Source organism: Gorilla gorilla, chromosome 13 (genome assembly GCF_029281585.2).
Source record: "Gorilla gorilla gorilla isolate KB3781 chromosome 13, NHGRI_mGorGor1-v2.1_pri, whole genome shotgun sequence".
Lineage (NCBI taxonomy): Eukaryota > Metazoa > Chordata > Mammalia > Primates > Hominidae > Gorilla > Gorilla gorilla.
Window position 1 is genome coordinate 110,924,640 of NC_073237.2, and position 21,427 is coordinate 110,946,066.

At 44.4% G+C, this 21,427-nt stretch overlaps 1 protein-coding gene across 1 annotated transcript; it reads left to right on the forward strand.

The window, feature by feature from the left end:
• Positions 1-10,551: 10,551 nt before the first annotated feature.
• ATP6V1G1 (ATPase H+ transporting V1 subunit G1) lies at positions 10,552-20,891 on the forward strand. Its single transcript, XM_004048501.5, has 3 exons — positions 10,552-10,773; positions 15,376-15,476; positions 20,088-20,891. Exons 1-3 carry the CDS (start codon positions 10,692-10,694, stop codon positions 20,259-20,261), a joined length of 357 nt encoding a protein of 118 aa, XP_004048549.1. The 5' UTR covers positions 10,552-10,691; the 3' UTR covers positions 20,262-20,891.
• The last annotated feature ends 536 nt before the right edge of the window (positions 20,892-21,427 follow it).

Consider the following 21,427-nt stretch of genomic DNA (forward strand, 5'->3'; position numbering starts at 1 on the left):
GAAGCAGAGAACACAGAGCTCACTGTCCCTCACTGTGCAGCCTCTATACCCTGCCCAGAACTGCTCTATGGTTGGTGACCTCTTAACAGGAAGGAGTGCTGGTCAGTTGCTGTGTGGAAACTGCAAAAGAGAGGGGGAGTCTGGTCACGGCCTCAGGTTGATTGACTAGAGGTGATAAAGGAATGAATTCTTTGTTTCTTGTTTCCTTTTTTTCTGTATTAATATTATTTTTTAATTTTTTCTGTAGAGACGGGATCTCACTATGTTGCCCAGGCTGGTCATGAACTCCTGAGCTCAAGCAATCCTCCCAGCTAAGCCTCCGAAAGTGCTGAGATTACAGGTGTGAGCCACCATGCCTCATCTGTTTCTTGTTTTCTAGAGCTGCTCTCTGCTTATTACTTAGGAAAGAATTCTGGTTGAGGTTAGTAAGGAAGGGGCCTCCTGAGGTGTGTCTGACCTCCTGTCCCAACATGACTGGGAGCTCAGCATTTAAAGATTTTCTAGGATCCGGTTGGCCAAGAGGGGGCCCATTCAGTTGGCTGGGAGGTTTAGGATTTTATTTTTATTTCTCATGATCAAGTTACTTTGTTAAAAAACCCTTGGATATCAAAATTCTGTTTTCTAGAGTAGCATCAACAGAAATATAATGCATACCACATGAGTAGTAATAAATTTTCCTGTTGGGCACATTTTTAAAAGTAAAGAGAAAAAGTAAAATAGATTTTTTTTTTGTTTTAACAATGTTTTATTTTTAATTGTAGTAAAATATAATATAAAAGTTATCATCCTGACCATTTTTAAGCATACAGTTCAGTAACATTAAGTGCATTCATATAGTTGTGGGATTAAACTCCAGAACATTTTCGTCTTACAGAACAGAAACTCTCTACATATTAAACAACCCCTGATTCTTTTCTTCCCTACTCCCCCATCACCCGCCTTGCTCCTGGCAACCACCATTCTACTTTCTGTCTCTATAAGTTTCACAATGCTAGGAACCGCTTATAAATGGATTAATACAGTATTTGTCCTTTTGTGACTGGCTCATTTCACTTAGCATAATGTTCTATTGTATGTGTATATGTATATATATGTAGCTATTGAGCACTTGAAATATAATAAATATTATTATATACATATATTGTGTTTAAATGTTAAATATATTATTTACATAATATAAATATAATATTAAACAATATCTGTAATAATTTTTTTTTTTTGAGACGGAGTCCTGCTCTGTCACCCAGGCTGGAGTGCAGTGGCACCATCTCAGCTCACTGTAACCTCTGCCTCCCGGGTTCAAGTGATTCTCTTGCCTCAGCCTCCTGAGTAGCTAGGATTACAGGCGCACACCACCATGCCCGGCTAATTTTTTTATATTTTCAGTAGAGATGGGGTTTTGCCATGTTGGCCAGGCTGGTCTCAAATGCCTGACCTCAGGTGATCCGCCTGCTTTGGCCTCCCAAAGTGCTGGGTTTACAGGCATGAGTCACTGCACCCAGCCTAAGAGTTTAAATATCTTAAATTTAAATATCTTTAAATATCCTAAATAAATTAAACACTTCATTCCATAAAATAGAATAAGTGTTCCAATGAGCCGAGCAGAGTCTCCTGACCTCGTGATCCACCCACCTCGGCCTTCCAAAGTGCTGGGATTACAAGTGTGAGCCACTGCGCCTGGCGGATTGGTCATTTCAAAGTTCTCCTCTGCAAGGCAGGCACAAGGAAACAGAACTGTAGAGAAATAAGTGATTGTTTTTTAAATTTCCTTTTCCTGTTTTTTTTTAATTTAAAAGCAATTTTTAGACTTCTACTTTTTATTTTATTTTTTTAGAGAGACAGAGTTTTGCTCTGTTGCTCAGGCTAGAGTGCAAGACTGGAGGCAAGACTGGGCTAAAATCCAGCCCATACTGTGACCATTTGGCCCAGAAGGTGCATCTTTTTAATTTTTTTTTTTTTTTTTTTTTTTGAGACGGAGTCTTGCTCTGTCGCCCAGGCTGGAGTGCAGTGGCACGATCTCGGCTCACTGCAAGCTCCGCCTCCCAGGTTCACGCCATTCTCCTGCCTCAGCCTCCCGAGTAGCTGGGACTACAGGTGCCTGCCACCACGTCCGGCTAATTTTTTCTATTTTTAGTAGAGACAGGATTTCACCGTGTTAGCTAGCATGGTCTCAATCTCCTGACCTTGTGATCCGTTTTAATTTTTTAATTTAAAAAAATTTTTGAGACAGAATCTTGCTCTGTCACCCAGGCTGGGGCACAGTGTCATTATTTCCACTCACCGCAACCTCCGCCTCCCAGATTGAAGCGATTCTCGTGCCTCAGCCTCCCAAGTAGCTGGGATTGCAGGTGTGCACCACCACACCTGGCTAATTTTTGTATTTTTAGTAGAGACGTGTTTTGCCATGTTGGCCAGGCTGGTCTCAAATTCCTGAGCTCAAGCGATCCTCTTGCCTCATCCTCCCAAAGTGCTGGGATTGCAAGTGTGAGCCCCCACACCCAGCCACAATTACCTCTTGAAGCCACTTGCTACATAGTCTCTAGATCAACTGATGCCAAGTAGTCACCAAATGCCATATGCTGGGTGCAATATCCCATACCCTATAGCTCAATGATGTCTAGCTGTTATAGTAGCTAGTCAGGCACACATGAGAAGACTAGACTGCAGTGGCTCGATCATATGGTAAACTATATATATACATAGCCATTCTTTTGGTCTAAGCTTCTGTACTAGGCCCCAGCAAACCAGACTAAAAATCAAAATGGAATCACCCATGCTGAGGTTTCCATGCCACCAAACCAAAACTAATTTGTTATCTGACCTTCCCATAAATCAAGAGAGAGATAACAGCCTAACTTCCTGAACAGGCCAGTTTCAATTGGCATGATAATGAAGTTCTCTCTGCTTTAATCCTTAACAAAAAAGTAAACTGAGGTAACCTGATGTTAACCAATCACTTGGCTGGGCATGGTGGCTCATGCCTGTATCCCAGCACTTTGGGAGGCTGAGGCAGGTAGATCCCTTGTGTCCAGGAGTTTGAGACCAGCCTGGGCAATATGACAAAAGTACGTCTGTACAAAAAATACAAAAATTAGCTGGGTGTGGTGGTGCACACCTGTAGTTCCAGCTACTCAGGAAGTTAAGGTGGGAAGATGGCTTAAGCCCAGGTGGTCAAAGCTGCAGTGAGCCAAGATCATGCCACTGGTCACACCCAGTGCCAGGGAAAGGCAGTCTCCCAGTAGATAGAAAAACCAGACACTAGTGATGAATAGCCTTCAAAGTTGGGTGAGTGGGCTCAGACATTCACACTAAGAGGCAAAATGGCAGAGTTTAACTGGTATATGACCTTCTAGGAGTATTTGACTAAGGGAAGAATGCCTCAAGTGAGCATGCATATAACTCCTGTAAACACGCTGCGCACGCAGCCCCTCTGAAATGCTGGCAGACCACTGTACATGCGGACAGCCCACCCCAAGGGAAGAATCAGGAGAGAAGTAACGCAAGACCCCGAAAAATGCCAACATATAAAACCTCAAGTCAAAGGTCAAACTACACATTTGATCTCTCAAGTCACCCACTTGGCCCTCTTCCAAGTGAACTTTCCTTCCTTTCATTCCCACTCTAAAGCTTTTTAATAAACTTTCACTCCTGCTCTAAAACTTGCCTCAGTCTCTCACTTTGCCTTATGCCCCTGGGTCAAATTCTTTCTTCTGATGAGGCAAGAATTGAGGTTGCTGCAGAACCCTACAGATTCACTGATTCACCGCTACTAACATAGCCAGTTGCTAACCAATGTCATCTCTGTAAACCAGTGAGAATTCCTGTCAAACAACTTTGCATCAGCCCACTTCTTGCTTTTAAAACCCTGTTTAATAACAAAGGCCAAACAAAGCACTCTCCCAGTCAACTTGGAAGTGTGTCCTGGGCTGGAGTCCTCAAACTCTGCCCAAATAAATTCTCTGTATTAATTTTGCCGTAGTTTCTTTCTTTAGGTGGACAGGATGTTGAGAATTAATGGATGTTGAGAATTAATACATAGTTAACCCTTCCTCTACCTTGATTTATATGGAAGATAATTACTGTTAAGTAAAAATTATAGACGAGCCAGTCATGGTGGCTCACCACTTCAATCCCAGCTCTTTGGGAGGCCAAGGCGAGAGGATCGCTTGAGCCCAGGAGTTCAAACCAGCCTGGCCAATATGGCAAAATCCGTCTCTACTAAAAATACAAAAATTAGCCAAATGTGATGCTTTACACCTGTAATCCCAGCTACTTGGGAGGCTAAGGCATGAGAATCGCTTGAATCTGTGAGGTGGAGGTTGCAGTGAGCAGAGATCACGCCACGGCACTCCAGCCTGGGTGACAGAGCAAGACTCTGTCTTAAAAATTAAAAAATAAATAAATTAATTTAAAAAATAAAATTAAAAAGATGCTCCTTCTGGGTCAAATGGTCCGGGTATGGGCTGGAATTTAGCCCAGTCTTGCCTCCTTATGCAGTAAACAGCCTATCCCACCATTTGCAGTGGCCCTGCAGAGTCTCTGGAAGGAGTCCCCTTGTCTAAGGTGACCTTTCATTGACCAGATATACTAGGTCATTTCTTATTTTCTGTGGTGAAGTCCCCAAAAGCCAGTGGGACCTCGACCCCTGCTGGTGTCCAGGTTTTGTCACTGTCATGAGAAGGAATTCAAGGACTAGTAGAAAAATAGTGAAAGTACCGAGATTTATTGCAAAGTGCAAAGTACACACTCAAGAAAGGGAGGTGCAGGTGTTCTCAAGACAGAGAGCTATGCCATCGGGTTTGGGGTTTCTATCTTTATGGGTTTCCTTAGCCAAGGGGCAGAATATTCATGAAGATTCCTGGAAAAAGGTGAAGATTTCTCAGAACTGTTGCTGCCCATTTTTTTTTTTTTTTTTTTTTTTTGAGACGGAGTCTCGCTCTGTCACCCAGGCTGGAGTGTAGTGGCGCGATCTCGTCTCACTGCAAGCTCCGCCTCCCGGGTTCACGCCATTCTCCTGCCTCAGCCTCCGGAGTAGCTGGGACTACAGGCGCCCGCCACCACGCCCGGCTAATGTTTTGTATTTTTAGTAGAGATGGGGTTTCACCATTCACAGGATGGTCTCGATCTCCTGACCTTGTGATCCTCCCACCTCGGCCTCCCAAAGTGCTGGGATTACAGGCATGAGCCACCGCGCCCAGCCTTGTTGCCGCCCATTTTTACACCAAATATGGGTGTTCCTGGGACTGTCCAGGTGCTGGTGGGTGTATGATTTAGTATGTTAATGAGCGTATAATGAGGTCCTAGGAGAAACCTAGGTCAAATTCAGCCCCAGGTTGGGTCCAGTCGATCTTAGCCAGCTTGGCCTATACCCTGATTTTTCAGGGTTTTAGCAACCACTAGCTTATGCATCCATTTCAAAAGTTGCCTTTTATTAGTCATATGAATCTGCTGCCTAGAATTTTCCTTTTTTTTTTTTTTTTTTTCTGAGACTGAGTCTCAGTCTTTTGCCCAGGCTAGAGTGCACTGGCATGATCTTGGCTCACTGCAACCTCCGTCTCCCAGATTCAAGTGATTCTCCTGCCTCGCCCCACTAGTAGCTGGGATTACGGGCACATGCCACCATGCCCGGCTAATTTTTGTATTTTTAGTAGAGACGAGGTTTCGCCACGTTGGCCAGGCTGGCCTCGAATACCTGACCTCAGTTTATCCACCCTCCTCGCCCTCCCAAAGTGCTGGGATTACAGGCATGAACCACCGCACCCAGCCTGCCTGGAATCTTCTATTCTCCTGCCACTGCCCTGTATTATTCTTGTGTCAACATGGGGTCCAGATATCTAAATTCTTGTGAGCAGTGAGTACATTGTAAGCTAGTTACGTGTGTTAACTGATTTAATCCTCACAATAACATTATTATACTAGTATTAACTTCATTTTTTTTTTTTTTTTTGAGACAGGGTCTCACTTTGTCACCCAGGCTAGAGTACAATGGCGTGATCACAGCTCACTGCAGCCTTCAACTCCTAGGCTCAAGCAATCCTTCTGCCTCAGCCTTTAGAGTACCTGGGACCACAGGCATGTGCCACCATGCCTGGCTAATTTTTTGAATTTTTTGTAGAGAAGAGGTCTCACTATGTTGCCCAGGCTGGTCTTAAACTTCTGGGCTCAAGCTATCCACCCACCTTGGCCGGCTAACTTCATTTTTAACATACGAGGAGTTGAACCCACAGAGTGGTTCCATTTGCTAAATTACAGGGCTGGGGATTTGAACCCGGGTCACCTGGCTTTCTTAGCCAAGGCAGTGAGAGGCTCCACCTACCTTAGTTCTAGCTGAGCTGGGGTGTGTGAAGAACACCCTTGCTGCTTCTCCTTGTTTCCAGCTTGTGTATGAATAACTACTTCTCAGAATGGAAACACTCCTTTCTTTGATATGCTAATACATTCCTTGGTCAGGGCAGCAAGGCCTGAGATCCACTCTTGCTTCCTTCAGACGACTGTCTGAATCTACCCTACTGGCTCAAAACTTTCTCTCAGAGGGCAATGGCTTCACCCTTATTTCCTAGTTATTGTGGGACACCTCCCCAGGGTACACGAGTTCTGACAACAAACACCCACTCAGATCATCGGAAAATCCAAACCAGTCTAAAAATTTCAGAGGCGGGATTGTCTGATTTTTTTTCTCTTTACACAATAAACTTTTGAAATGCTACAAGCAAAAAGAATTCTGGAATTTGTAGATATTTAGATGGTTTGAGGGACTGGACTGTTAGAGGAACCCTAATGTGAAGGCTTTTGTTAAGTGGAGCACCAGATTTGTAATTCAAACAATCACCCCCTAGCCAGATAAAAATAACAGCTTCCATTTCCTGGCTCTTACTGCAGACTAGAAATTGTAAGGGCTTTACATCTGTCATCATCTCTCTCTAATAACACCTTTATAGAGGTATAATTCACATACTGTACTTTTAAAGTATGCAATTCAGTGTTGTTGTTTTTTTCTTTTTTTCTCTGGAGACGGAGTTTCGCTCTTGTTGCCCAGGCTAGAGTGCAATGGTGTGATCTCGGCTCACTGCAACCTCCACCTCCCAGGTTAAAGCCATTCTCTTGCCTCAGCCTCCCAAGTAGCTGGGATTACAGGTATGCACCACCACGCCCGCCTAATTTTGTATTTTTAGTAGAGATGGGGTTTCTCCATGTTGGTCAGGCTGATCTCAAACTCCTGACCTCAGGTGATCCACCCGACTCAGACTCCCAAGGTGCTGGGATTACAGGTGTGAGCCACCATGCCTGGCCGGGTTTGTTTTTGTTTTTGTTTTTGTTTTCTGTATATTCACAAGGGTATGAAACTGTCACCACTAATTCCAGAATGTTTCCATCACCCGAAAAAGAAACCTCATGCCAGTTAGCAGTCACTCCCCCATTCCTCTCCCCTCAGCCCCTGGTTAACCACTAATCTACTTTCTGTGTCTATTTGCCTATTCTGGATTGTTCATATAAACGGAACTGTACAATATGTAGTCTTTTGTGCCTGGCTTTTTTCATTTAGCATATTACCAAGTTTCATCCACGTTGTAGCTTTATTTCCTTTTTATAACCAAATACTATTCTATTGTATGAATATGCTACATTTTATCTACTCATCAGTAGATGGACATTTGGGTTGTTTCCAGTTTTGGGGTACCATCATCTCTTTTAATCTTCATGCCACCTCTAGAAGTGTGTATTGCTGTCTTCCATTGATTGACTGAGTGAACTGTGTTTTCTTTCTTTTGATCTCCTTTTGTTTATACAGATGGGGCCTCCCTGCATTGCCCATGCTGGAGTGCAGTGGCCATTTACAGGGGCAATCACAGTGCACTACAGCCTCTAATTCCTGGCCTCAAGGGATCCTTCTGCTTCAGCCTCCCGAGTAGCTGGGTCTACAGGCATGTGCCACCATGCCCAGCTAATTTTTGTATTTCTAGTAGAGACGGGGTTTCACCATGTTGGCCAGGCTGGTCTTGAACTCCTTACTTTGTGATCCACCCGCCTCAGCCTCCCAAAGTGCTAGGATTACAGGTGTGAGCCACCACGCCCAGCCTTTATTTCTTTATTAAAATGTACTTTAACTGGCTGGTCGGGGTGGCTCACACCTGTAATCCCAGCACTTTGGAAGGCCGAAGCTGGTGGATCACGAGGTCAGGAGTTTAAGACCAGCTTGGCCAAGATGGGGAAACCCCATCTCTACTAAAATTACAAAAAAAATTAGCCAGGCACAGTGGTAGGTACCTGTAATCCCAGGTACTCGGGAGGCTGAGGCAGGAGAATCGCTTGAACCCGGGAGGCGGAGGTTGCAGTGAGCCGAAATCGCACCACTGCACTCCAGCCTGGGCTACAGAGTATCTAAAGAAAAAAAGAAAAGAAAAAAGAAAAAGAAAAAGAAATAAGGTACATTTGCAGAAGTATAATCACTAACTCTGTCAGATGTTATCTTATGTGTAAAAGAGGCAAGGATTAGTGTAATTTATCCTTTAAGGAATATATTAACTCAGGCAGGAGACATGTGGGCCCATGTGCTCTATTCTGTTTTATCTTCAAAACCTCTTTCCAGTCCTGTTTCTCACATCAGAAAAAGATAGAAATTCTGTTCTTTCCAACCCCACCACTACGTCAATCAAATGAAAATGTCCTGAGCCATGAATCCAGCTCCTGGAGTGCAGAATCTTTGTATCAAGAAAAATTCTGGCATTATTTTATGTTCTCAGCACTCGGTGGACTCTAAGAGGTCACCTGGTCCTTTCCTCAGCCCACAAGATTCCGGCAGAAGAGCAGTAGCTCAGAGGTTTTACTCTGCAGCCCTGACTGGATTCAAATACCCTGTCTGTGTGTTAATAGGGGCATGACTTTTGGCTCAGAGACTTTGCGACTCTCTGAGCTTCAGTTTGGTCAATATAAAATGGAATTAGTAACAGTATCAAAGTTAATGTGAGGAGTGAGTGAAGCGATGACAAAGGCCCGTCATACTGTAAACTCAAACCATGGCTTCCTATTTCCCTATTCACGGTGGATGGGGAGATGTCTCCGTGCCAAGTTGACCCCCTCCCCAACTCCGCACACGCTGGTCCTTTTCCCCTAATCATCTCCCACCGCCTCCATCCCCCACTATCCTTTCCTGGATAACTTCTTATTCTTCAGATCTTATTTTATTTTTTGAGAATTTTTATTATTTATTTACTTCTTTATTTTTGAGATGGAGTCTGCTCTGTCACCCAGGCTGGAGTGTAGTGACGCGATCCCGGCTCACTGCAACCTCAGCTCCCGGGTTCAGGCGATTCTCCTACCTCAGCCTCCTGAGTAGCTGGGATTACAGGCGCGCGCCACCATGCCCGGATTTTTGTATTTTTAGTAGAGACCAGGTTTCACCACATTGGTCAGGCTGGTCTCAAATTCCTGATCTCGTGATCCGCCGGCCTCAGCCTCCCAAAGTGCTGGGATTATAGGCGTGAGCCACCGCGACTGGCCTATTTTAATTTTTTAATTTTAATTTTTTTGAGACAGTCTTGCTCTGTCGCCCTGGCTGCAGTGCAGCGTCACGATCTCGGCTCACTGCAGCCTCCGCCTCCCGGGTTCAAGCGATTCTCAGCCTACTGAGTAGCTGCGATTACAGGCGCGCGCCACCACGCCCGGCTAATTTTTGTATTTTTAGTAAAGACGGGGTTTCACCACGTCGGCCAGGCTGGTCTCGAACTCCTCACCTGAAGTGATCCACCCGCCTCGGCCTCTCAAAGTGCTGGGATTACAGGCTCGTGAGCCACTGCGCCTGGCCTTCAGATCTTAAACACCACTTCCTTGGTACAGCATTCAGAGACACCTCCATATTCCTCTCCCCTTACTAAAGGTTCCTTCTTACGGCACCCTGCATTTTTCCTTCATGACTTTATCACAGTTCGTAATTGTCTATTTATTTTAATTAACCTGTCTGTGTCCATAAACTGTGAGCTCCGCCGGGACTTTGTTTGCCCTGCTCTCTGCTATGTCCTCGGTATCAACAGTGGACTAGGATCACAGCAGGCTTTCATCAAATATTTATGGGAAACAGTCCAGTCCATTCCTGAACTCGGGTTCAGAAAAGGATAGCGACCTGCCCAAAATCACACAGGTTAGCGGCAGACTTGATCCCGAGTCTCCTAACTGGCACCCCAAGACTCTATCCCCGGAACTGGCAAGAATCTTCCTAAACTACCCCCTGATAAAATTTTGAGTGCCAAAGAAAGTCCCAGAAAGGGAGGGAGTAGAGCAGTGTGGAGAGTAGGAGGAAAGTGATTTGACTTGGCCCCTCCTCTCTTGACGTTAATGTGAGCATACTGCAAACAGAGACTATATGTGGCAGGGCGGCTACGGAGTGAACCTGCGACAGCGTAGCCATTAAAAGAGGCCAGGGAGCGGACAGAGTAGAGTGGAGTACTGCGCAGTAGACTGCACAGGCGCAGTCGAGGAGCTCCGCTCCTTTCTCCTCAGCCCCGCCCCGCCCCATCTCTGCCGAATCACAGAAGTTCAAGAGCGGTCAGCTGATGCTACGCTGCGCGGTCACGTGACAACGGGGCGAAGCGCAGGCGCAAGGAGCAAGCGCAGATTGTGGGCGGCTGTGTCAGCTGACCCAAGGGGCCTTCGAGGTGCCTTAGGTCGCTTGCCTTGCTCTCAGAATCGCTGCCGCCATGGCTAGTCAGTCGCAGGGGATTCAGCAGCTGCTGCAGGCCGAGAAGCGGGCAGCCGAGAAGGTGTCCGAGGCCCGCAAAAGTGAGTTTCAGGGTGGGGCTGCCCGGCGTGGCGCGAGTCGAAGAAAGACCGCTGGGCCGCAGGTGGTGGGTAGATTAGGCCCGAAAAACTGCGGGGTGCGGGCGTGGGTATAGTCGCGGAAGGTTGTGTGTTTCGAAGTTTTGAGGAGCTGAGGCTCTGGAAGGCTTGCGGATCGCCTGGAAGCCACGATGTGAGATGGTAAATTGGGCGTGGAAACAATAATGGGTTACCGTCCTTGGGGCCTGGAGGCTTGTGAAATGGGCTCTCCAAACAGAGCTCTTTGTTCTTCCCCTCTCCCACTTAACTGCTCTGGGGTGGTCAGTCTCGGTGAAGGGAGCCAGCATCCACACAGTTGCTTGGTCTAGAAACCTGGAGTCCTGCTTGCCTCTTCTCCCTCCCTCGTTTAGTCTCAGTCGCCAAGGCTTGCGTATCTTTCACTTTTTCCCCCATGTCTACTACCAGCGTCTTAGTCCAGGACACCAGTTTCTCTAAAGGTACGGTAGTTGTCTAAATCGTTGGCGTGTGTGTGCGTGTGTGTGTGTTTAATATGTGGCAAGCGCAGTGTGTGTGTGTGTGTGTGTGTTTCTGTCTAATATGTGGCAAGCGCAGTGCCCAGTGCATCAGTTGTCTCCCCTAACGTGGCATTCAGTGTCGCAGTGAAGGAAGCAGGTATTGGGTCAGTTAATTAATTGCAGGAGAGATGAAGCCTGGAGGGGAGAAATGTAAGGTTGCTAAAGAATTTAACAGGTGAGTTTAATCTAGACTGGGGAGTGGAAGAACCCGTTCTGGTCCCCTCCAGTCAATCCATTCTCCTCTCTGCAATCAGTCATCCTTCTAAAATGCAAATATGTGACTTCCTGCTGGTAAGGAACAACATAAATAAATAAGTGCAGATGTGATTTCCCTACCGCCTTTGTAGTCAAACGTTTAGTGCCTGCAGAAGAAAGCTCAGATTCCTTAATGAAGTTGGGGAGGCTCTTGTGGGTCAGGCCTGGTGCTTTCCTCCAGCTATACTGAATCGTTGTGGTCCCTCAGAAGCACCATGATTTCTTTCACCTGCAGGTTTTTGCACACGCTGTTTCTTCTGACGTGAGAAGCCTTTTCCAATTCTCCTCCCCTTTGTTCTCTGACCCTTAGTCTTCCATCAGACCTCAAAATTTAGGAAACACTTCTTCCCGGGAAGCCTTTCCTGACTCATGCTTGTCCCCCGGACTAGGCTTGGAGTCCCTCCCAAGTGCTGATTTCTGCCACTGCCGTGCAATAACCTGTTTGTTTATATGGCTCAGTCACTAGACTAAGCTTCTGGAGAACAGAAACTATGTCTCATTTAACTTTATGTATCCAGTTTCCCGTCTGGTGAGAAAGATGCTTCTATCCCTATTTTACAGATAGTAAAAATGAGGCTCAGAGAGAAATGATTTATCCATACCCTGGGAAGCAACATAGTTGGGACTCAGAAGCCTCTTTTTCCATGCAAGGCGAAGATACTGATCTTAGTAATTCCTTGGTGTTTCTCCTAGTATAGGAGTTATTCTATCTGACATCCAACTAGATTTCAAGCATGTCTCCTCTACTTGTGCAGTTAGGGGTTGTGTGGTACTTGGAAAGCTTTCTTTGAGGGTGTTGGGAATGAGAAAAAGCCTTTTGTTCTTGCTCCGGTGACTGGAAAGTTCTTTGTTCTTCCCAGAATATTTCCAGTCATGCCCTTGATAGAGTATTTCCAGAATGACTTCTCACAGTTTGTGTTCTGATGGCTCATCAGTAACAGAAGTTGTATCTGTCGGGAGGGATAGGAGAATAGATTGGGGAAGTGCAGGAAAAAATGCTTGGAATATGGTAAGAATAATTCTGAGTGCCCTAGCCAGGTAGGATTTATGTTTTATACCTTTATCCTGTCAAGCCTGGTGCAGGGTTTTGTATATGTCAGGTAGCTGTGAATTGGTTTTAAAAAGTATTAATTTGGCTGGGCGTGGTGGCTCACGCCTGTAATCCCAGCACTTTGGGAGGCTGAGGTGGGTGGATCACCTGAGATCAAGAGTTTGAGACCAGCCTGGGCAGTATGGAGAAACTCCGTGTCTACTAAAAATACAAAAGTTAGCTGGGCGTGGTGGTGTGCGCATGTAGTCCCAGCTACTTGGGAGGCTGAGACAGGAGAAACGCTTGAACCCAGGAGGCAGAGGTTGCAGTGAGCGGAGATCTGTCCCACAGCACTCCAGCCTTGGGGACAGAGGGAGACGCCGTCTCAAAAAAAAAAAAAAAAAAAAAAAGCCAAAGTATTAGTTTATGGCTTACATACTTCTCAGATTTTTTTTTTTTTTTTTTTTTTTTTTTTGAGACAGAGTCTCATTCTGTCACTCAGGCTAGAGTGCAGTGGCACCATCTTGGCTCACTGCATCCTCCACCTCCAGAGTTCGAGATTTTGTGCCTCAGGCTCCCAAGTAGCTGGGATTACAGGTGTCTACCACCATGCCCATCTCTACTAAAAATACAAAAACATATAAATTAATACATAAATAAAAAAATAAATTTTTGTATTTTTAGTAGAGACAGGGTTTTACTATGTTGGCCAGGTTCTTCTCAGACTCTCGGCCTCCCAAAGTGCTGGGATTACAGATATGAGCCACTGCGCCTTGCCTGTCTCAGAATTGTTAATAGTTAGGAACAGAGGTATTCAGAAGAACTGCAGTTTGAAAATTTGCCTTTCTTGATTTATAATTATGGTTGATTTGCCCAGTTAAGAGTTGGGAAGAGGCAGTATATAAAATGATCCCATCCAGTTTTTTTAATGAAATCATTGAGTCGGACCTTAAATTTTTTTATTATTTTTTATTTTATTTTATATATTTTATTTATTTATTTTTTTGAGATGGATTCTCGCTCTGTCGCCCCCGGGCTGGAGGACAGTGGCGTGATCTCGGCTCCCTACAACCTCTGCCTCCCAGGTTCAAGCGATTCTTCTGCCTCAGCCGCCCGAGTAGCTGGGACTACAGGTGCCTGCCACCATGCCCGGCTAGTTTTTGTGTTTTTAGTAGAGACGGGGTTTCACCATAGTGGCCAGGTTGGTCTCGAACTCCTGACCTTGTGATCCGCTCACCTTGGCCTCTCAAAGTGCTGGGATTACAGGCGTGAGCCAGCGCGCCCGGCGTGGACCTTAAAATTTTTAAAAAGTTTGTGTTAATGGCATATTTCATTGGCGTGAAACAAAACACTGGCTCCCATATGTAAGGCCCAAGAAAAACAAGATTTAAGAGAAATACGATTTTCTATTTAAATATTTTTGATTTTTAGAGGCCCCTGTCAAAATTGAATGTTGAAGATGTTTGCCAAAGGCAGTAAATGGTATTATCTTGAGTTATAAATGCAGGGAGCCATGGGAGTTGGGAGTGATGTCTTGTGAAATCATGCGGAGCTACTGCATAATGTTCAGGCCATGAGTGTTATTTATAGATTGTTGGTTTCGAAAGTATCTTTAGCTTTGAAATACAGCCCATTATAGCTGATGGGAAGATAGCATGTGAAGGATTCGGGTACAGGTGGCCGAAGCAGACAGTAGTAGGCCAGAAATAATACTGGAGTGAATGTGGACTTGCAGAAATAGTTCTTGGAGTGCTTAGAGAGAGACCTGTTAATTGTTTCAGACTAGCGTCAGGGAATGTTGATGTCATGGGGTCATTTCATTACAGGTCCAAAGTTCTGTTCTGAATCAGGAGGTGGAAGGTTAAGTTCATTTTCGCTCATTCGCATGGGCTCTAGACAGTTGGGATACAGTGATGTACAGTGTTGTATAACAAAGCTTAATTTTAGATGCAGGATGTCTTTTGCTCTCAAATAAATAGGTTGATGGTCTAGAACCCCTCTCTTTTTTTTTTTATTGGTGAGCGGAGACTCAAAGCAGAGATTATATGTTGGCAGTCCTTGTGGTCTGTTTTCATGTAGACTCTGACCAAACCTAGAGATTTTTTCCAGCTGTATGTTAAGCCACTCACTTCTAGAAACCAAAATACCTGTGTCTCCTCTTCTCTCAGCCACTTGTGCAGTCTTACTGTCCAGTGCTCCTCATTCAGCATTCCTTCTCAGTCACCACTGTCCTTACTTCCTTGTGACAGGGACTGCTTTTAGTTTCCAGTGTTACATTATATAGTTGGTTCATTAGTTACATTATATGTTGCTGTCCCTTGGGAGCTTATTAGCCTTCTTGCTAAGCATCTATGTAGGGTTGCAGCTTTAATCAGCAGCATACTTAAGGTGTTTACTTCTGGAGAAGAGTTCCCTAGATGGTTAATGTTACTCATTTTATGTTAGTTCTTAATAGTTGAGATTGAGAGAATATTCTGACACATTCTACAATTTTTTTCCATCTTTTTAATGGGCTGTAGTTATAGAAGGTATTCATTTTTGTCTTGTCACTTCCTAGTTAAGTACAGCCTATAGGAGGGAGGAACCTGTACTGTTTGTTAGCTCTGAATTCCCTCTTTCCCATGCACATCTTTTCGGACTGTGTCATAATTTATTCTTGGCTTATTGTTATAATATACCATCTTGTCTCTGCTTGCTTTTCTACTTTTAACCACTTCCTGATATAGCTCTCTCCTTTGAAAACAGGAAAGAACCGGAGGCTGAAGCAGGCCAAAGAAGAAGCTCAGGCTGAAATTGAACAGTACCGCCTGCAGAGGGAGAAAGAATTCAAGGCCAAGGAAGCTGCGGTGGGGCACCATTTGTTTTTGTTACTGCTTTAGTTTCTGATCCCCTGTCCCGCCAAGGCTTTCAGAATATCCAGCATAGCTCAGAGATCCTGGTCGAAGTTTGAAAATGTGGTAGTTGTGTGTTTTATTGGCTGCTCAGGCATCTGTCTTTTAGGATGATCAGTTTTTCCATTCATATTGATTCCTAATTTTCATTTATTCACTCATTTAACACGTATCTGTTAAGCAGTTAACATGTGCCAGGTACTGTGCTAGATGCTAGGGATCAGTTGTGACCAGGAATAGACATAGTCCCTTCCCTCATGGAGTCTAGCTTACCATCCAGTGGTCAGGGAGACTCAGTAATACAGTGCAAATCATGCAGAGCTACTACTGAAAAATGCTGTGAGGGTCATAAACATAAATCACATGGAGCCCCACTTTAGTATAGTGTATATAGTACAGACATTTACCAGTGATGTAGGCTATACTATGGTGCATACAATAATAGTACAAAAACAGATCACAGAGAGCATAGAGGAGGCAGGGACAATTGTGGAAAGGGGAAAGGATGGATAAGGGCCTCACAGAGAAAAGAAACTATCGGGACTCTTGGGTGCAGGTAACAAAATATAATTAAAACTGATTCTAAATGGGATGTATTGGCCTATATAATTAAAAACCCAAGAGCTTAAATAATATGCTCAGGACTTTCTCTCACCTCTGTGTTTGGCTTTGTATCATTCTCAAGTTCTATTCTACACTGTGGCCTCTAGCAGTTCCAGCATACACACTTCCAGGCCAAAATCCAGTGAGTAAAGGCACATACCTCCCTCCTTGCATTAAGTAGCAAAAATTTTGATCAATTTTTTATTTTTTCTTTTTAAGAGACAGAGTCACACTCTGTCATTCAGGCTGTAGTGCAGTAGTGTGATCATAGCTCACGGTAACCTGGAGCTTCTAGGCTTAAGCAATCCTCCCCTGCCCAGCCTTCTGAGTAGCTAGGACTGTAGGCATGATCCATCATGCTCAGCTAATTTTTTTTTTTGTTTTTATAGAGATAGGGTCTTGCTGTGTTGCCTTGGCTGGTCTCGAACTCCTGGCCTCAAGTGATCCTCACATCTCAACCTCCCAAAGTGCTGGATCATCTTTGTTCTTGGCAATTACAGTGCCATTAAAACTTGGCTGGGCATAGTGACTCACACCTGTAATCCCAATACTTTGGGAGGCTGAGGTGGGAGGACTGCTTGAAGCCGCAAGTTCAAAACCAGCCTGGGCAATAAACCAAGACCCGTCTCTACAAAAAAATGAGACAAATACAAATAAAACTTAACATGTTTCTTTGATTCTTGAACTGGGGCTGATAGGTGCTGTAAGTTGTCAGACTGCTCATAAAACAATGTAGAAATACCCTTGTGTCAGGGCAGCCATCATCTTCATTTTTTTTTTTTTTTTTTTTTCTGAGATGGGGAGTTTTGCTCTTGTTGCCCAGGCTGGAGTGCAATGGCACGATCTCGGCTCACCGCAACCTCTGCCTCCCAGGTTCCAGCGATTCTTCCACCTCAACCTCCCGAGTAGCTGAAATTGCAGGCATGCGCCATCACATCCGGCTAAATTTGTATTTTTAGTAGAGATGGAGTTTCTCCTTGTTGGTCAGGCTTGTCTTGAACTCCCGACCGCAGGTGATCTGCCTGCCCCGGCCTCCCAGAGTGCTAGGATGACAGGTGTGAGCCACTGCGCCCAGCCCCCCCCCGCCCCCCTTTTTTTTTTTTTTCCTGTCCAAGATGTAGTCTTGGTCTGTCACCCAGGCTGGAGCACAGTGGCGTCATCTCGGTTCACTACGACCTCCACCTCCCAGGTTCAAATGATTCTCCTGCCTCAGCCTCCCAAGTAGCTGAGACTACAGGCGTGTGCCACCATGCCCAGCTAATTTTTGTATTTTTAGAAGAGACAGGGGTTTCACTGTGTTGGCCAGGCTGGTCTTGAACTCCTGACCTTGTGATCCGCCTACCTTGGCCTCCCAAAATGCTGGGATTACAGGCGTGAGCCACCACGCCTGGCCCGTCTTCATATTTTTACATTCTTTTTTCTTTTTCGTGGCACAGGCCTAGGAGGTCCCAATGACATGTGCCCTCATATTCTTACATTCTGGGCTGTAGTTGATTATAGAGATGGTACTGGTATTGCACTGTAAAGCACAAGCTCTGATTCCTTTTTTCTTTCTTTTCTTTTTTTTTTTTTTTTTTTGAGACAGTTTCACTCTTGTTGCCCAGGCTGGAGTGCAATGGCGCGATCTTGGCTCACTGCAACCCCCACCTCCCAGGTTCAAGTGATTCTCCTGCCTCAGCCTCCCAAGTAGCTGGGATTACAGGTGCCCACCACCACGCCCGGCAGTTTTTTGTTTTTTTGTCTTTTTAGTAGAGACAGGGTTTCACCATGTTGGCCAGGCTGGTCTTGAACTCCTGACCTCAGGTGATCCACCTGCCTCAGCCTCCCAAAGTGCAGGGATTAGAGGTGTGAGCTACCATGCTCAGCCAAGCTCTGAATCTTTCTAGCAGTGTTCCATTGTAACCTCTTTAGTTTTTGAGACAACTTAGCGGAGCTTGGCGTATGGTTTATATTCAAGAAACAGGTAATGGGGTTCTGAACATAAAAGAATGAGTTAGCAACTGAGCTGTTAATGAAATGCCCCAGGAGATTCCTGTAATATGAACAGTTATAGTATAGTATGAAGAGCCCTAAGGGCACAGTGGCTCATGCCTGTAATGCTAGCATTTTGGGAGGCCAAGGTGGGTGGATCATTTGAGCCCAGGAGTTCAAGACCTGCCTGGGCAACATCGTGAAACCCTGACTCTACAAAAAAAATACAGAAATTAGCCGGGCATGGTGGTGTATACGTGTAGTTCCAGCTACTCGGGAGGCTCAGGTTGGAGGATGGCTTGAGCCCAGGAGGTGGAGATTGCAGTGAGCCGAGATCGTACCACTGCACTCCAGCCTAGGCAACAGAGTGAGACTCCATCTCTTAAAAAGAGAAAATGGAGTGATAAAGTCAGGCACAGTGGTGCACACCTGTGGTCCCAGCTCTGCAGGGGGATCTCTTGAGCTTGGAGTCTGAGGCCATCCTGGGCAACATAGTGAGATCCCATCTCTTTGGGAAAAAAAAATGGAGTGATAGCCTCCTTATAGGTCGTTGTGAGGAATAGGTAATGGAGAGACTCCTTTGCAAATTAATATATTATACAAATATGAAGGGATGTTATTAGCATATATATATGTATATATAGTGAGGCAGGAACAGGTTAGGTGAATTAAAAGGGTCAGACAAAAAAGTTACGTCTTCCAGAACGTTATAGGTTAAGTTCTAATAAAGAAGGCACAGCAGTTAACAAAAAGCTGGCTGTATTGTGAAGACCATAGAAAGTAAAAGAAAATTCACGTCCGTGTGTGTGAAATTGCTAAGAGAAACTGAAGAGGTAAAATGTTTACACTAAAAATTCAGGTAATAAAAAGGGGCAGGCCGAGGCAGATGGATCATGAGGTCAGGAGATCGAGACCATCCTGGCTAATATGGTGAAACCCTGTCTCTACTAAAAATACAGAAAAAAAAATTAGCCGGGCGTGGTGGCTGGTGCCTGTAGTCCCAGCTACTCGGGAGGCTGAGGCAGGAGAATGGCGTGAACCCGGGAGGCGGAGCTTGCAGTGAACGCCTCTGCAGAGCTTGCAGAGATCGCGCCACTGCACTCCAGCCTGGGCGACAGAGCGAGACTCCAACTCAAAAAAAAAAAAAGTGTGGGGGCAGCAATGAGAAATTAGTTTTCCTCTCTCTCAGACCTGCAGTCCTCCTCAGAGCCAGTCACTATTAACAGGTTTCTTTTTTTATTCTTCTAGAATATTTATATTTGCAAGAATAGATGTGACACACTGGTGAATCCACTGTTGAACTTAAGAACTAAAACACTAACCAATAATGGTGAAACTCCTTGTATATTCCTCCTAAATTGTATCTTCCTTGTGTTTGTTATTCTTGTTTGGAGATGGGGTCTTCTTGCAGTTTTGCTCAGGTAGGGCTCCAAGTCATGATCCTCCTGCTTCAGTCTCGAATAGCTGAGACTACAGGCATGCACCACCACGACTGGCTTGTGTTTATTATTATTTAGGAGTTTTTAAAAACCTTGTATCTCCCCACATTTAAAACCACAGGTACAAAAACATACTAACCACATTGATACTGTTGTATATCTTGCTTTTTCCCCTCCTTAAACTGTATTTTACAGTTCACTGCAATTCCTGAATAGTTCTCTTGCACAGAAGCAAGTTGAGTTTTTAGGTTGATTCCTATCTTTGGTTAAGGCTATATAGCAGATTCTTAGAGGAGAGATGTGAATACATGTCTTTGGAATAATTTCCTAGCAGTGGAAATGCTGTGTAGTTTACTTTTGGTAGATGTGGCTCCCGTTAACTCTGAGAATACCTCACATGTGCTCCAGCCATGAGGTCATATTGCCAGCTTCTGAGTATACTGATTGGTGAGCCTGGGTTTCTCCAAAAGTCAACAAGTAGCTTACAAAATGTACCTGACCAACCAGAGCATTGTTCTGATAATCCCTCCGTGACATCACTCCCCATCTCCAGGCACTGGGATCCCGTGGCAGTTGCAGCACTGAAGTGGAGAAGGAGACCCAGGAGAAGATGACCATCCTCCAGACATACTTCCGGCAGAACAGGGATGAAGTCTTGGACAACCTCTTGGCTTTTGTCTGTGACATTCGGCCAGAAATCCATGAAAACTACCGCATAAATGGATAGAAGAGAGAAGCACCTGTTCTGTGGAGTGGCATTTTAGATGCCCTCACGAATATGAAGCTTAGCACAGCTCTAGTTACATTCTTATGAAATGGCATTAAATTATTTCCATATATTATATAATAGGTCCTTCCACTTTTTGGAGAGTAGCAAATCTAGCTTTTTTGTACAGACTTAGAAGTTACCTAAAGATTTCATCTTTTTACCTCATATTTCTTAGGAATTTAATGGTTATATGTTGTCTTTTTTTCCTGTCTTTTGGCTCAAGCAACATGTATATCAGTGTTGACTTTTTCTTTCTTAGATCTAGTTAAAAAAAAAAAAAAAAACCACATAACAATTCTTTGAAGAAAGGAAGGGATTAAATAATTTTTTTCCCTAACACTTTCTTGAAGGTCAGGGGCTTTATCTATGAAAAAGTAGTAAATAGTTCTTTGTAACCTGTGTGAAGCAGCAGCCAGCCTTAAAGCAGTCCATTCTTGCTAATGGTTAGAACAGTGAATACTAGTGGAATTGTTTGGGCTGCTTTTAGTTTCTCTTAATCAAAATTACTAGATGATAGAATTCAAGAACTTGTTACATGTATTACTTGGTGTATCGACAATCATTTAAAAGTAAAGACTCTGTCATGCATTTTTCCCCATTCTTTTTTTTTTCCCTGTCTCCGTGACAACCAGTGGTTCTTCATTTTTGATCATGTGAAATGCACTTTGACCCAGATGGTCTGCAGAACTTCACTTAGGACATTAGCACACAAATAGCACACATATCACATACCCATTTATATACATAATTAGAAAATGTTCCTGATACGTGTGTCATGTGATTTCATCCAACAAATGTTTTGGAAAACAGCAAGCAACTAGTCTGTAGGTTGTCTTTTCTCTAGAGATCCTTGTCCTGGGACAGCCTGGGGCAAGTTATTAAGCATATTTCCTTCCTGGTGGGCTAGATGATGTGCATTATACCTGCAGTACCTTCATACTAGCCCTTACAAGTTAAATGTCCTGTGGCCATCTTAGCCGAAAGTCTTTGGTTGCAAAAGTAATTTCTTATAGGTAAAAACAGTTGAAAGAACATTATGGGATTTCCTTGCTTGTTCTGATACAATACAACTAGATGACCTTAAAAACCCTCATATTTAATATGACTCAGGATTTTATTTTTCA

Bases quoted from the DNA above. Each gene is read 5' to 3' on its own strand.
- ATP6V1G1 (XM_004048501.5), top strand. From the start codon at position 10,692: ATGGCTAGTCAGTCGCAGGGGATTCAGCAGCTGCTGCAGGCCGAGAAG. The intron at 10,774-15,375 runs GTGAGTTTCAGG...CTTTGAAAACAG, and splicing joins GGTGTCCGAGGCCCGCAAAA to GAAAGAACCGGAGGCTGAAG. The intron at 15,477-20,087 runs GTGGGGCACCAT...CCCCATCTCCAG, and splicing joins TCAAGGCCAAGGAAGCTGCG to GCACTGGGATCCCGTGGCAG.